General features: G+C 34.4%; 1 protein-coding gene across 20 annotated transcripts in view; it reads left to right on the top strand.

Annotated features, from left to right (window-relative positions):
- Positions 1-16,492, top strand: part of LOC123534316 (kinesin-II 85 kDa subunit-like) — a 174,644-nt gene that overhangs the window by 132,418 nt on the left and 25,734 nt on the right. For 16 of the 20 annotated variants that reach the window (XM_045316512.2, XM_045316508.2, XM_045316509.2 and 13 more), the window contains 3 exons: positions 9,549-9,629; positions 13,083-13,223; positions 14,818-14,938. In XM_045316512.2, coding sequence (XP_045172447.2) covers positions 9,549-9,629; positions 13,083-13,223; positions 14,818-14,938 — 343 coding nt within the window. The remainder of the gene's footprint in view (positions 1-9,548; positions 9,630-13,082; positions 13,224-14,817; positions 14,939-16,492) is intronic. The other 4 variants (XM_045316506.2, XM_045316501.2, XM_045316498.2 and 1 more) reach the window with 3 other exon arrangements.

The following is a 16,492-nucleotide window of genomic DNA, read 5'->3' on the forward strand; positions in this document are numbered from 1 at the left end:
ATTGCATTTATGTTAAACGACAATAGCTGCTTTACTGTCAATGTCAAAAATGAAAATAATTGCCAATACTTGTAAGCTCTTCTTCAGACAGCCTTGTAAAGATATGGATATATTATATTGACTGCGGTTGTTCTCTAGCAGCTACATTTGGAGTGTTAATCAATGGAGTTATTCTCGGTGATATTGAAACCGTTGGAAAAATTTAAAAATATGTGTGTTTCAAGAAATTTTAGTTTAGAATTGACTGTGAGAATGTTGATTACATTTCTGTGGGTTTTTTATGAATTAGATTGATATTGTACAGTATATTTTAAGTCAAAAATACCATGTTAACTTGGCTTATTTAGTGGACTGTTCAATGTTTCCTTGTCAACAGTTTTGAGAAGGTTGAGGAAACAGGGCTATTATAGATTGAGGTGGGGGAAATCGGTTGTTATAGAGGAGGTTTCTCATAAGTTCAACACCATTTTCTTGTTTTCATGGCCACCACAAGTATCTCATATGCATTTGATGGCAGAATTTGAATACACAAGAAATGTGTTTTTAGATTAAAAAAACCCCAAACAATCTCAGCTTGACTATTTATATAGAGAGCTATCCAACAGGCATTCATGTCTGCACTTGGTTAAAGTTTGACGCAATCTCACTTTTATCTACGTAATACTTAATAGATTTGCTTCAATCTTAAACTATTGTTCCTGAACATCTCACACATCATTGGACACAAGGGCCACAACTCTCATACTATTCAATGAAATATCCCTCTTTTTACTTGGAATTTCAGGTTCAAGTGTTAATGCACTTTCAGTCTCTTTTGGAAGCTTAGGACTATGATACAAGGTTTATAATTTTTGCACCATTTTTTTGAGGATTATATCCCCTTTTTACTTAGGTTTTAAAGTTAGAGTTTTAAGCATTTCCGCTCTATATCTGTAATTACTAAATTGATTTGATTTAAACTTAAGATAATATTTTCACTTATCCTGTCACTTGCAGTATTTTCGACCCGATATCAGGGTGCCGTATATCTTTCTTGATATACCGTCAGTTGATCATGTGACCAGTGATATACAGTCAGTTGATCATGTGACCTTATGACCGATATTGTTGTCATAAGAAATTTTGCAACGAAGTTGGAAATGTCCGAACTAAGAAAATGAGTGGTCAAATAATGAGTTTTTATTCAAAAACGAAGAAGTTATTGCGATTTTGCCGGTAATCACGTCATTATATAAGTGACGTCATTACGAATATGACGTCATTAAAGCGGTTGTCGCACACTTATTTTTGTAAAATAAATTGCCAAATATCGGAAAATGAAGTAATGACAAGATAAATAGAATAATAGGTAAGTGCCTAAGATGGAGAAAGTTTATCTGGCTCGGCTCCGGACGTTATCAGGTTCGCCTTCGGCTCACCCGATAACCTCCCCCACCTCGCCAGATAAACTTTCTCATCTACGGCACTAACCTATTATTCTCTATATCATCACCAACATCGTATGACACAAGCCACCAATATTTCATGAATTATGTCCCTTCTTTACTTAGAATTTCAGATTAGACATTTGCTTCTCTGCTATTTCTAAATGAATTTGATACAAACTTTAAATAGAAACTGTTGTTCCACGTCATATACAATGAGGTTCATGCAGTGTAGATGTGTAGGACATTTATTTTTTCAGGAATGGCCAAAGGTGGGGTGCCCATTCATCTCAATTTTCTTCACTTATTTGAATATATAAATAGTCAAGTATGCTGTTCCCTCTTACAGCTCTTTTGTTTGCCAAGTTTTTGGGGTGCCTGACCGATCTTGTACTAAATCTTACCATCCTTCGGAAAGATAATTTCAGTATCTTTCTAAACTCAATTTCCAGTGCCATTGATTTTTCAGCTATCTCTAGTTTCAAATGGTCTCACATTTTATTTAAATTGAAAGGAGTTAAGCTATAAAATATTGATAAAAATGTAAACATCTACACAATTCTGTTTACTTTAAGGCTAGTTTACTTCAATATTTCAATATTACTGCTGTTAGAATTTACAAATTTCAGTATTTATGATAAATAAGTTAATATTTAACCCTGAGGTTAAATTATGTTAAAGGGTTTTCCCTGTTATAACCTATGATTGGTGACAAATATTTGCCTAAAGATGATATTCAGACTGTGGGTATAAGGGAAAGAAGAAAACCACTGTGTCCAACAGGTAAAACTTATTTATGGTAGTGATGCTTAGTTTGAATAATTGGAGGCGAGAAATCCTTCCAATGTTTCCTCAAACATTCTAGAGAACCAGCATTGCTGATTTTTCTCATTGCAGTTCTTTGCTTGGTGTTTTTAGCTCATTTGTTAGAAGAGTAGGAAGAGCTATTGCACTCAACTATTTGTTGATGTCCATGTTTGCATCCGTGTCCTGATTTTATTAAGCAAGATCTCAATACTCACTAACGGGAATGGATTGAAACTTCACACACCTGTTAACTGTGATGATCTGACATGCAGTGCACAGGTTCCATAGAGTTACTTTGCATTTTTACAAAATTATGCCCCTTTTTCCACTGAGCTGGTTTTTGTATATAAACTGTTTTTTCAGTGTTCACTAATGAGAATGGATTGAAACTTCACACACTTGTTTACTGCTTTGAGCTGACATGCATAGTACAGGTTCCATAACTTCATTTTGCATTTTCACAAAATAATGCCCCTTTTTTATACGCCCAAAGGGACATATTATGTTTTGACGCTGGTGTCCGTCTGTCCGCCCATCCGTCCTTGCTTACATTTGCATACTTAGATGGTTAAGTGAACAATAGGTAACTGTACTTTTTCTTTGATGTCATTCATTTTGTTAAGCTTTTATGCGGCTATTTTTTCTTTTACGTGGTTAAAGGAACAGTAGAGAGAACAAAAGAGTAGCCACATAAATACCCATACGTAGGAATGTCTGTATGTCCGGCCATCCGTTAGCAATTTCATGTCGGCTCTGTAACTCTTGAACCCCTTGAAGGATTTCAAAGAAACTTGACACAAATGTTCACCACATCGAGACAACATGTATAGTGCATGTTTCAGATGGCTTGCTTCAAAGTCAAGGTCACACTTGGGGTTCAAAGGTCATACTTTTGGGGTATATTGCTTGGCATTGCGGTACTCTTGTTTGACTTTTATATTCATTCAGTTAACAAGGTAAATCAAGTAACCCAGACTGTTGAATAGTCGAGCTGTCAGCTCTTGTCGAAACACAAACATTTTGGTCAATCCTGTTGGCACAATTTATCAACAGTAACAAAAACATCATTAGTTACGGATTTAGTAAAATTTTACATGTTGTATGAAGAAACATAGGGTGTGACTGTGAGTGTTTTATGAGGTATGTTCAACATAGTATCAACATGAATGTTTGACATAGTAACATCTATTTAAATCCTGATGAAGGTTCATAGAGAACAGAAACTAGTAGATCTATAAATAAATACAGTTAAAACCTATCTGGTGTTCAGGCGTGTTGTACCTCTATTTTATTAATTCTCCGTTGTTATCTATTAAATTTGTACATTTTTTAAGCAAATTGACAAAGTTGTGTCGACTGTCATCTGGTCCCACCACTTCAGCATGATTCTACAAATACTTTTGATTTAAAGCTTTGCATTTTGACTGAAATATGTGATATATCAGTTTTAGATGCTCATCTTGGATCAACTCGCTGAATTATTCTGGCATTTTAGTTAAAGCTATTTGCTTGAGGTCTGAGGGCAATCCATTCAGTGAGCTGTTCATTACATGACTGTCTGATCATGACATCAGATGTATATTTTCACAGACTTTTTCTCAGGTTTGTTGAACATGGAACGGCCAGTTAGCACAAATAATTTGTTTGTTTGTTTCTTTGTTTCTGATTCAGCAATGTTTTTCAACATGTAATAGTTTATACCTGACATTCCAAATATTTTAAAAACCATTCTATTACATGAAGGAACAACAAATAACATTGGAAATAGTGTACTGGCGACTTGTGATAACCATTTTTATAAACCGGTCAGTCTAATGTTCCTTAAAGTTTAATTACATGGATACTTGCCTAACAGTTTTAAACTTTTAATAAAATCAGAACAAACCATTACTTATTACTTCCAACATGAAAATCAAGCCACTTTCTACTTCCTAGCTAAAACTATGCTTGAATTGTGTTCCATACAAAGGTAAACCCAAAGACATGCACAATTTTACTCAAAGTTTAGCTGGTGGGTACCCCATAGTCGTAGTTACCATGAACAGATAACCTTCACACAGGGTGTTTCTTTATAAATATATTGGAAGAATTTCTTACCTGCCTCACATTCTTTGGTCTTTGCAGACTTTGCCAATTAATTTACCACTATTTAGTTCTTGCAACACAGAAGGCTGTCATTATTATACTGTAAATCAGTGTTACCTGTTAGACAGGGTGGAAACATTTAAAATAGAGTTTATCTCAAAGTCAAACATCAATCTACTTTTATGTAAAATCTTTAATTGACTTTTTCTTTGACAGTGAAAAGTAAGATATAATTAAGGAAAAATAATAATTTATTGATGATTTAATAAATTACACAAGGACATATTAGAACAGACAGCTCATTTTTTTAAGTGTGCAGAGTATGCAATATTTTACTTTAACACTGCATGGACATAAAATTGGAAATTAAAAGAAGGGATATTGAGGAAATAAGAAATGAGTAAATTACACACCGATTTGTGTTAGATGTGAAGAATTAAGTGGTTACTATCTGTAAGTGGATTTAGTTCTTGTATCTCGCCACAAAGTCAGCTTGAGCAACATCACCATTCTTGGGAAATATGGCATTACAGTAAAAATATAATAACTGTGACACACTTACACTTTACATGGTGACATTTTAAAAAGTGCAGTATGTGGGCAAGAACATGCGTATTCATGTATTCTTCATGTCTTACTTAAAGTGCAATCCAGCTGGGACACTTGAAAATATGAAAGAGAGGAGTTGAAAGTGTTTACTTGCATGGAAAAAATACTGATAAAACTGATTAAAATGAAATTTGATACAGTTCAATCAAGCTGAAATAGTGGAAGAAATTGATTTTAGATTTGTGAATATATTAAACTCTAATTTGAGGTCATAACATAGTGGGTATGTTTGAAGGAAGTTTGGAAGGATATGATAGATATGGTGCCATAATATCCAATACAGTGTTTGTGTGTAATTGTTGCAGTAAAACTTGTATGTCAGGGAAGAAATAAAGAAGAAAATTTATTATATTTAATATACAAAATGACTTGGTTCAGTAGTATAAGTGATGACCTGGATTCTGTCTATGATGAATCGGTAAGTAGTTTATTAAGTTTGAGTATTAACGAGTACTTGATGAGTTGGTTAATTTAGTAGGTGAGTCTCCAGTTGATTTTTAGCTCGACTATTCGAAGAATAAGTAGAGCTATCCTACCCACCACGGCGTCGGTGTCAGCGTCAGCGTCACACCTTGGTTAAGTTTTTCGTACCAGTCCACATTTTTACAAAGTCTTTTGAGATAAAGCTTTGAAACTTTCAACACTTGTTTACCATCACCATGACCATTTATAGGCAAGAGCACATAACTCCGTCAAGGATTTTGGCTGAATTATGGCCCCTTTTGTCTTAGAAATCTTGGTTAAGTTTTTCGTACCAGTTCATATTTTGACAAAGTCTTTTGAGATAAAGCTTTGAAACTTTCAACACCTGTTTACCATCACCATGTCCAGTTATAGGCAAGACTACACAAATCCATCAAGGAATTTGGCTGAATTATGGCCCCTTTTGACTTAGAAATCTGGGTTAAGTTTTTTGTACCAGTTCATATTTTGACAAAGTCTTTTGAGATAAAACTTTGAAACTTTCAACACATGTTTACCATCACCATGTCCAGTTATAGGCAAGAGTACATAACTCCATCAAGGATTTTGGCTGAATTATGGCCCCTTTTGACTTAGAAATCTGGGTTAAGTTTTTCGTACCAGTTCATATTTTGAAAAAGTCTTTTGAGATAAAGCTTTGAAACTTTTAACACCTGTTTACCATCACCATGTCCAGTTATAGGCAAGAGTATATAACTCCATCAATAATTTTGGCTGAATTATGGCCCCTTTTGACTTCGAAATCTGTGTTAAGTTTTTCGTACCAGTTAATATTTTGTGTAAAGTGTTTGACATATGGCTTTGAAACTTTTATCTCTTGTTCAGTATAATAGTCTCTATCTGTAGGAAAGAGTACATAACTCTGTTATCTATTTTGGCTGAATTATGGCCCTTTTTGGACTTGGAAATTTGTTCTGTTTTCATACAAGTCTACATTTTGTCAAAACTATTTGACATCAGTGTTCATTCCAGGATTTTTTTAAGTGGGGTCAAAGGGCCCCATGATGGCAAAAAATTGGGGACAATTGAAAAAAATAGGGGCCATGAAAGAAAAACTGATTTACATGAAAGGAAAGGCTGTACTTTTAACACTTTTCTTATATGGAGTTCAAGGTATTATTTTCGCGGTTCGTAAAACATAATTACAAAGAGAAAAGTGGACACTTCACAGGTCGCTCAACACGACAAAAAACGAAACAAGTCATAATATTTTGACCGTTACCGAAACTTAACCGCGGAAAGTCCGACAGCCATGAATGCGGATTAACTACGGAATTAATGTTTGTCGCCTGATTTTGGCTAAGCAGTTAGGCTATTGAGTGGTCTAGCGGTCTCGAACATGTCATCTTTCTTTGGAAATTTGTTCTCCATCGTCTGCTTTTTTTTAACGGTTAGAGAAAAACGTAAAATTGCTTTTTCCTCCGAATCGTGACTGTTTTTTTTTTTGTCCGCCATTGCATAGCAACATTGAAAGCTGTATGTTGTTAGGCGACCGGAGACTGGCTACTATTTTAACATCGACCAATGAAAATGCGCGTTACGTCATCGGAAGAGTCGTATTCGATTCACAACTTCTGGAAGTCGGCTCATTGTAAACGGACTGTTTTCTGAAAAAGTGTGCGCCCGACGGGCGCTATAGGGCAAACTTTTATGCGCCAATACAGTAAAATACGCGCCTATGGCCCCATGGCGCGGCCTGGAATGAACACTGTGACATATTGCTTTTAAACTTTGAACACTTGTTTATCATCATGATTTCAATCTGTAGGCAAGAGTACATAACTTTGACAACTATTTTGGCTGAATTATGGCCCTTTTTGGACTTTGAAATTGGTTCACACATTGCCATTTAGTGCAAGACATATCGAAATCCACAAATACAGGAACATTGTTTGTCTAATCTTTTTTTTTTTCTTTTGTCTGAATATCTGTGGTAATATTTTGACCCCATTCTTCAATCAGTTCTTCGAATAGTCGAGCGCGCTGTCATCCGACAGCTCTTGTTAGGGAATATTGTGAATGTAAGATAGTTTCAATTGCATTTGTCAGAATTATGACCCTTTTTGAACTTAGAAAATTTGAATCTATTGGTTAAATGTTTTTTATGAAGGGCACTTTTTATCTCCTGCCAAAGGCTGGAGGGATATTGTTTTAGCATTGTCCATTTGGCTGTTCATATGTTTATCCATCTGTCAGTCTGAAGTTGAAAACGCTCACAATTCAAAAAGTATTTTAGCTAAAATCACAAAGCCTCAAATAGTTATATGTTAACACATGACCTTTACTCACATATTGTTTCGTCCATTTTGACACTTTAAAAGCAGAGTTTTTCTCCTTCATATTGTTTAAAAAAAAAAAAAATGCTTATAATTAAAAAGGTATTTTAGCTAGAATCACCAACCCTCTCAAAATTATTAATCAGCATATGGATTTTGCTGACATATTGTATTTAATAATGCCCCTTGACCCAGTGGAAACAGTTTTTCCCCTTTATTTGATATAAAAAATTAAAATGCTTATAATTCAAACAGTATTTAGCTAGAATCACCAAACCTCATTTAATTCTTAGTTAGCACATAAACTTTACCCACTCTATGTATTATCCCCCTTGAACCAGTAAAAGCGTTTTTTTTCCTTGATTGGGTAAAAAAGTAGGGATTTTTGATTGTATCTAAGAAACATGATGGTTCTTTGTGAACATTTACACAAATATTGATCACTGTAAGGTGGGTGGTGCACCTGCAACTTTCATCAGGATTCCCACACAACAAAGTAACCCGCTGATGGACATTTATGAAACTTAATACAAATATAGAATCTCTAAAGGGCAGAGTTTTTCTCCTTGATTTGTTAAAAATAGGAACCAACAAATCATGGCACAGTCCTGTTACACATAACTTGTGTATACCTGAAAATAAGTCTTTCAAAATATACCGGTAGTCCCCTCCGTAACAAAACAACTTATTTTGAAGGGGATATAAATTCACTGAATGTGCTTGTCTTGAATGCTGTTATAACAACAGATTTAAAACTTTGCACACTTCTTTATCATCATAATTAAGTTGAGTATGTTGGCCAAGAACCATAACTTTCACTTGCATTTTGTCAGAATTATGGCCCTTTTCTTGCTTAGAAAACAGAAGAAAAAATGGGAATTTCTTGGTTAAAACTTTTTTTGAGGTCCATTTTACTCGAATACATAGAGGATAATTGTTGGTTTCGGTGTAATATCACGTTATAATTTCACCGAGTGGGCACCAAAAGTGATATTTTCACGAGTGGCGCAGCCACGAGTGAAATAACAACTTTTGGTGTTCACGAGTGAAATTACCGTGATATTACATCGATACCAACAATTTTTCTGTTTATTTTATGTCTAAAACTCTATTTTTGTTGTGTTGATTTCAATAAAATGTCGAAATTTGCGGGAAATTTTATCAGGAAGCATCGCAAAGATGACGTCATTTTAACGACGTCATCGTCATATTGTTTCCGGCTTTCAGTACGCTCGGTAAACTTTTTGACGTTAATCCGGGTATCAGATTTGATAATTTTCACTGAGTGGCCAGTGAGTTTATCAGGATATAATTCACCGTTATATTTCGATAAACCACCGAAAAACATAAAATAATATGAAAGCTGTAACTTTAAAATCTTGTGAACTTGTTTATTAACATTAGAAGAGTATATTGCCATTGAAGAAGCATTCTGATGTAGATGGAAATTTTTGATTTTTTAAATTAGAATTTTTGTTTAGGTCCACCGCATGGAAACAGTAAGAACTAAACACAGATAAATTAGGATTATATGCACCAATACTGCTATTTTATGAAATTTTCCACAGTGGAAAAATTTTGAGCTTGTGCAAAGTCTATACACAGATGTTCCTTATTCCAACACAGACTTTTACTGACTGGTACAGATGCTCTTGGATGTCCACAAATGTTCCCTATTCCAACACAGACTTTTACTGACTGATACAGATGCTTTGGGATGTCCACTGTCCACAGATGGCATGTACACAATATATCAAGAGTAAAACATGCCAGAAAATGTTGCTTAAATGTGATTAACAATCTTGAAATATTGATATGAAATTACATTCATCATATATGTTTTATATTATTTTACATATTACAGGATCCGAGAGAAAAGTTAATATTGAGTCTGAAGAGGGAAATCAAAGTACTGCGCAATGAAAATCACTATCTTAGACAACAGGTAACTTTTCTCTAGTTATGCTTCTATCATGTATTTTCAATATCTTTTGTACCTGTAGTATCTAAACTCTACTTTTGATTATTTTTGGCAAACAGATTCATTTTGTTAAAAGACGTGTATCTGAGTTTCCTGTAGATTTTTTCTAAAATTTGCCTAATAAAGTGTAAAACCCTGTAACAATACAACACTCTTATACAGTTGAAACTCTTTATCTTGAATTTCAAGGGCTCGGGCATTTTTCCTTATTTGACTTAAAATGATATTCTGTGCAAATATTTTTGGGATGGGCCTTAAATATGTCTTTGAGATACCCGAAATTTTGAGATCAGGGAGTTTTAGAAACCGAGTTTCAACTAAATAATTTTTTAACACTTCTTCTGTTCTAGTTAGTGTTTGTCATAGTAAACCTGTAACTTTGTAGTCTTGGACCTTGAGTGTCTAATATTCTCTGTTAGCAATATTTTAGTTGGTAGGTTTTCTAAAGTATAAAATGAAACACATCTCTTGCTATAGAAGTTGCTGTCAGATTTTATGGGGTTTCGTGTTGTTGCATCTTGAAAAGTGGCAGAGTTGTACCTAAGCTTTATGTTCCTTCATTCACATATCCAGAGATCTGCCAGTTTCAGATAGCAGACTTGGTTTGATTGAGTCTTTTATTAGTGGTAATGCAATGTGCAGCAAGACAACTTGTCCCATACAGAATCAATAAATGCACGCCATGGTCTCAAAGGTTCAGTAAATAGAACTTGAGTCTTGTCTTTTCTTGATGACAATTTGATCAAATTTTCATACCAGAATCTAACATATTCTAACTTTTAAGCTCACCTGAATGTTCACAGTTCAAAAGTGGTTTTCTGGCATTACAAACTAGGCCATCACAACAAATCATAAAAAAAACTTCTTAACATTTTTAAGAGCATTTATTGTGCTTCAAGATACAAAGTATAATGGGGCTATATTGGAATCACACATGCCGTCAGTGTGCCCATCCATCTTGACCACTCCATATCTTCTTAACAGCTGACAAGATTTTCACAAAACAAACATCAACCTTTAACCTTATTAAGACAATATGCAGAGTACACAACCCAGGTCACTAGGTCCAAGGTCAAAGTCATACTTTGAGGTCAGAGGTCAAATAGTTTAACTTCATTTTTTTTGCTCTGTATTGTTCAAACAGCTAGAAGGATTTATCAGTTGTTTACCTCACTAAGGGGTGTGCTCGCTGTGCAGAGCACACAAATCAGGTCCCAAGGTCCAAGGTCAAGGTTGTACTTGGAGGCCAGTGGTCAAATAGCTTAAATTATTTTATTCTCCATATCTTCTTAACTACTGCAAGGACTTTCAGTTGTTAACTTCATCCAGGTGGCATGCAGAGTGCACAACACAGGTCACAAGGTCAAGGTCACACTTAGAGGTCAGAAATCAAGTAGGTTTAATTTGTATCCACTCTGTATCTTCTTAACCACTGGAAGGACATTCCTAAAATTAGCATTAGTTGTTAACATGAAGACAGAGTGTTTTCCCTAGGTCATTATGCCAAAGGTTCAGCTCACACTTGAATGTCAAAGGTCATGATCACAACATTTTAGTCAAAGCAGTTTTTAGGGGTATTAATCGCCTTTAATGATAGCACTTGTTCTATCTGATAACACTCGAGAGGCCCAATGACCTAGCTGATCTACATGTTTGCTGGTCAGCATGTTTGTCTTTATATTACAGGCCAAGTTACAAACTGGATCATCTGGGGTCAAAAACTAAGTCACTATGTTAGTTCTGAAAAAATCTTTTCAACATCTTTGGATGTCACAATTTGTATGTGATCTTCATAAAATATGGTCAGAATGTTTGTATTGAAATAAGTAATGTCACCTTGGTTTGAAAACTAGGTCACTAAATCAGATCATAGAAATATATGATAAGCCTCTGCAAAACACATTTTGACTGGATCTTCATGAAACTTTGCTTGTCAATGTATTCAGATAAGGGACGTCATGGCCCTCTTGTTTATATGAAACATGGTTTCTGTCATCCAGTGTTTTGTATTAATTACTTTTCATGATAAATTTTTCCCTAATTGCCTTCATGAAATACATCGCTACAAAAAGAATTACAGTCAAACTTTTCATATGTGACTTTCCACGGGACCATCCATAAAAGGTCACATATGACAGTGTGTCTTTTAATTCAGGTTCACTAAATAGCAAGGTCAATTGTTTAATATAACTATGTGTATGCCATTTTTTTTTTTTTTTGATTCTTTTATCATTTATATATGTTTAAGACATAAGATACTATGTTGTCAAATAATTTATTCTAAATTTAAAATATTATGTTTAAAAAAATAAACACAATGAAAATATGTTGTGTTTTTATTAATTGATTATGTGCAAGAAATGTATAAAAAATCATGATTAAGACTCTGAATACGTTGTACAGTCTAGTAACTAACCTGGCAACATCCATATTATCAGTTTAAAAATACTGTCATATCATGTCCTACAGTATTTACTTTCATTCATTTCATTGTCTACAGAAGAAGTCAAATATGTTTGTTTGTTTTTGGCATTGCAGTATTATGTAATTATTATGATGATCAATCGACAGCACATTATGGGTGACTTCCGCTGCAATTAACTATTGTGGTGTCAAAATATTTGGAAGGCGCGGTGCTTCTGTTTTGATTAACATTTTCCGTTAAATAAGGCCATCGTATACACAAATTGTTGTTTAGGGGAAATCCACATAAATGATGCATGACCTTCATGACCGTACACATTTTAAAAAAATTTGGTGTGTAATGGTTGTTATTTTTAGAAAGAAGAAAGTCCCGAGCACTAGCCATCTGCAAGTAGTTTTCCAAGTAATTTTCCATGACTTAGCATTGTGCATTGATAGGAAAAATCGCGGATAATTTTGGTTGTAAATTACTCGATAAATTGTTATAGTAATCACATGATGTTTTACGCAAATATTTATGATAATATCCCATACATTGCATTAGTAAACAAGAAGAAAAGAAAAGAGATAGGTTATGAGACACATGGATATACGTTTTTGTTCAAGTGGCCAATAATCGATAGACACGGGTTAATTAAATAAAATTATAATATGTTTAGCAAACTCTTTGAAGAATGAACAATTACCGCTAATTTTTGCTAATTGACAGAGATACGACGAGGTGAGAAAAACAACTTTTGCAAATTTTTAAGCTGTGAAAAATGCCAAGGGTCGTTGAAATCAGCCATATAAACGTCATGGGACGCAAAAATTACGGTCTTTAGTCGCGTCAGACAGGGAGTCGTTTAATTCAGTGACTTTATATAGTGATTTACGCTGGGACAGGGTCGTATACGACAGGAAGTCGATTAAATCAGTGAGTCGCTATGACAAGTTTGACTGTATACATGTATTTTCCAGCAATATTAAGAGCTGTACATTTCTGCATTTCAGACAGGTATTCCTACAAAAGTTAAACCAAAACCTAAACCTAACAATGATGTTAAAAACCCTAATGATAAAAAGGAACCAGATGCAGAAAATCTAAAAAAGCCTAGTGATGTTATTAGAAACTATGCAAAAAATAAAGAGAATGTAAGTGGTTTGCACAATGGCTAGGTTAAATAGGCAAGTGTATGCACAGTGTGTTGTGGGGATCTATGATTATATGTACCAGTATGCAATGTTTGAACTATTATCATTTGTTTGAATTTATGCCAGTTTTATACAGTGTGAAAGACAGAGAGCTTCACATATCAGCTGTGAAGTTGTTTAAATGTTTTTGCATCAAATTTAGTGGTCTCAAGTGAAATAGCTGTTTCAAGTAAACATAAATTTCAGATAGGATTAAATAAATAGGATTTTTTATGCGCCCAGCATCTACTGATGCGGGAGGCATATAGTGATTGTCCTGTCCGTTCTTCCTTCCGTCCATACGAGGTTAACCAAATGGGACCGTTTTGTCTAGCATCAATACCCCTTACTAGAATGACTTGATACTAATGCAGATGTAATCTATGACCATTCCTCATCTTCAGACATCACCTGACCTCAGTTTAACCTTGACCTTGACCTCATTTTGGACTTAGGTTGCTTTATATCGGCCATCTCTTGGTTAACCAAATGGGACCGTTTCGTCCAGCATCAAGACCCTTTACAAGAATGAATTGATACTAATACAGATGTAAACTGTGACCATTCCTCATCATAAAACATCACCTGACCTCAGTTTGACCTTGACCTCGTTTTGGAGGTGCAAAATCTATCGACAAGGATGCCACTGGGGGCATCAAGCATTTATTGAATTCAGCTGCTTGTTTTTTATTGTGATTTTGATTTCACAGGTTGACACAATTTTTGACCAACGATTTACGCAGTATATATCCACCTGCTTGGCTCAGTAGGGAGAACACAGATCTGTGGATAGAGGGGTCTTGTGTTTGAACCCTAGGTGAGGTGTATGTTCTCCATGACAATTGATAAAAGACATTGTGTCTGAAATCATTCGTCCTCCATCTCTGGTTCATGTGGAAGAACAGATTAGTACTGGTACAGAATCCAGGAACACTGATAAGGTGAACTGCCACCCATTGCCTAGCTGAAATACTGTTTAAAAATTGTCTCTGAATCCAAAACAGACAAACAAATACACTTTATAGGGTCTTGTAGATGGTAAACTTGCTGAAATACCAAATACCAAAAGATATTCATGTTTAAGCCTGAAACTTTAAAACCATCCAAACATTGCTTCACTTCAAAAATTTATTGGGTTGATAGTTTACATTGTGCAAGTTAAAAATGTTCTGTAGATAATTATTTGGCCTGTTTTTAGGTGTTTTTTTTTTCAAAGGAGTCGATGTTTAAAGGTGATGGTGACTAGATTAGTTTTCTACTTCAGTTATATTTTAGGTATGTCTTTACTTGTAAAACCTGCTAAACATTATTGTAGATAGATTTCCACTTCTCTATCAGTTGTTAGCATTGTTTAAGATTTTTTTCAGAAAGAATTTGAGTATTTTTAGTCAATAAACAGCTTTTTTGTATTTTGTAGTCTAGCATCTGCCTAGAAAATATTTCTGGAGTTTCAGAATTTTTCTGTTCAAAATCTTCATATTGATAACTTATATTGTTAGATATCTAAACCTGAAAATATGAACATTTAAATGTATACACACATTTTTTATTACAGTTGGAATTTCCAGCGAAGCCACGAGGACAGCTACAGAAGGAGAATGATCAGAAAGTTATGAAGATAATGAAGGAAACTAACGGTAAATCTGACACTAACAATACTGTCAGTAACAATGATGGTAAGCGCAACAGAGATGTGATTTTCTCACCCCACCCATCCATAATAGGACTGTCCTAGGTAATAGTGATGTCGAGGCCAATATGTCAGAAAGCAAGCAGATCATAATTATATTTACTAATATTCACACAGAATTTCCAATACAGATACAATGAAAAAGATATTATGAAGAAATAGCAGTAATAGAAAATTGATTAAGTCAGACAAAAGAAGTTTATTTACTTGTTTTACTTTTATTAAAAGGTTTTAAAAAATCTGGTATTTAGATTTTCAAATCTCGTAAGGTGTGTAGGCGGCATAAACTTTTGGTTTTCGTTCAGTGACTTGAGTTAGGAGTGACCGTTTTATATAGGTAGTTTACACAAAGACTGAGTTTGGGAATTTGCACATGGTCAATTTCAAGATCACAGTTTCTAAATATAGAAAAAACTGGTTTCTGCTAAATAACTTTAGTTTGCAGTATGTATTGAAGTTAAACATGGGCTAAAGGTAGCTTACAGAAACACCAAGGTTTGAATTGTAAATGAAACACTAGAGTCAAGTTCAAGGTCAACATAACTTAATTAATCTGGATACTCTTGTAATAAAAAGGAAGTCATTTTAAGCAGCTAAAACCTTGAATTACATGAAGTAAAATGAATTCTGTGGTTCAGTAAATTTTAATCCATCATGGTGACACTGTATACTATATCCTCAAATATATGAAATATATTCATAACAGAGCCAGTAGATAATGATTGAAATGAAAGTGATAATGACTGAAATGAAAGTGTTTCAGACCCTTGGAGCTATAACTGGTAATGGAAGCTCACATCTCATCTTCTCTACTAAATGTATGTGTACATTGTACCTACTTAACTCACATGAACATTGTAGCCACTAAACTCATGTGAACAGTGTGCCTATTAAATGTGTATGAACATTGTGCCCACTAAGTTCACATTAACATTGTGCCTATTAAATGCATGTTTAAACATTGTGTCTACTAAATGCACGTTAATATTGTGTCTACTGAATGCACATGAACATTATGCCAACATAAAACATTCTTCCTACAAAATTCACTTGAACATTGTGCGTTGAACATTTTGCTTACAAAATTCACTTGAACATTGTGCGTTGAACATTTTGCTTACAAAATTCACTTGAACATTGTGCATTGAACATTTTGCTTACAAAATTCGCTTGAACATTGTGCCATTGTGCCTACTTTAAACAACTCCTCATGAACTGCTTCATCTAACTTGGTCTGTATCATTAACCAGGTTTTTAAAAAGTGGTTGTTAGATTGCCGATTCTATTATGTCATTGGGTGGGCATGCAGCGTCAGCTTTTGGTTTTCCGCTCAATAACTTGAGTTAGGAGTGACCGATTCAAATGAAACTTGAAGAGAGTTTGGGATTGCGTATGAGGTCACTAGGGTCAAGGACAAGGTCACTGTTGCTTAAAATAGAAAAACTGGTTTCCGCTCAATAACTTTAGTTTGCATTGATGTATTGAATAAAACTTGGCCTATATATTATTTAAGAGAAATTTAAAGTCACGGATATTGGGG

This window comes from Mercenaria mercenaria, chromosome 12, assembly GCF_021730395.1.
Source record: "Mercenaria mercenaria strain notata chromosome 12, MADL_Memer_1, whole genome shotgun sequence".
In the NCBI taxonomy this organism is placed as follows: domain Eukaryota; kingdom Metazoa; phylum Mollusca; class Bivalvia; order Venerida; family Veneridae; genus Mercenaria; species Mercenaria mercenaria.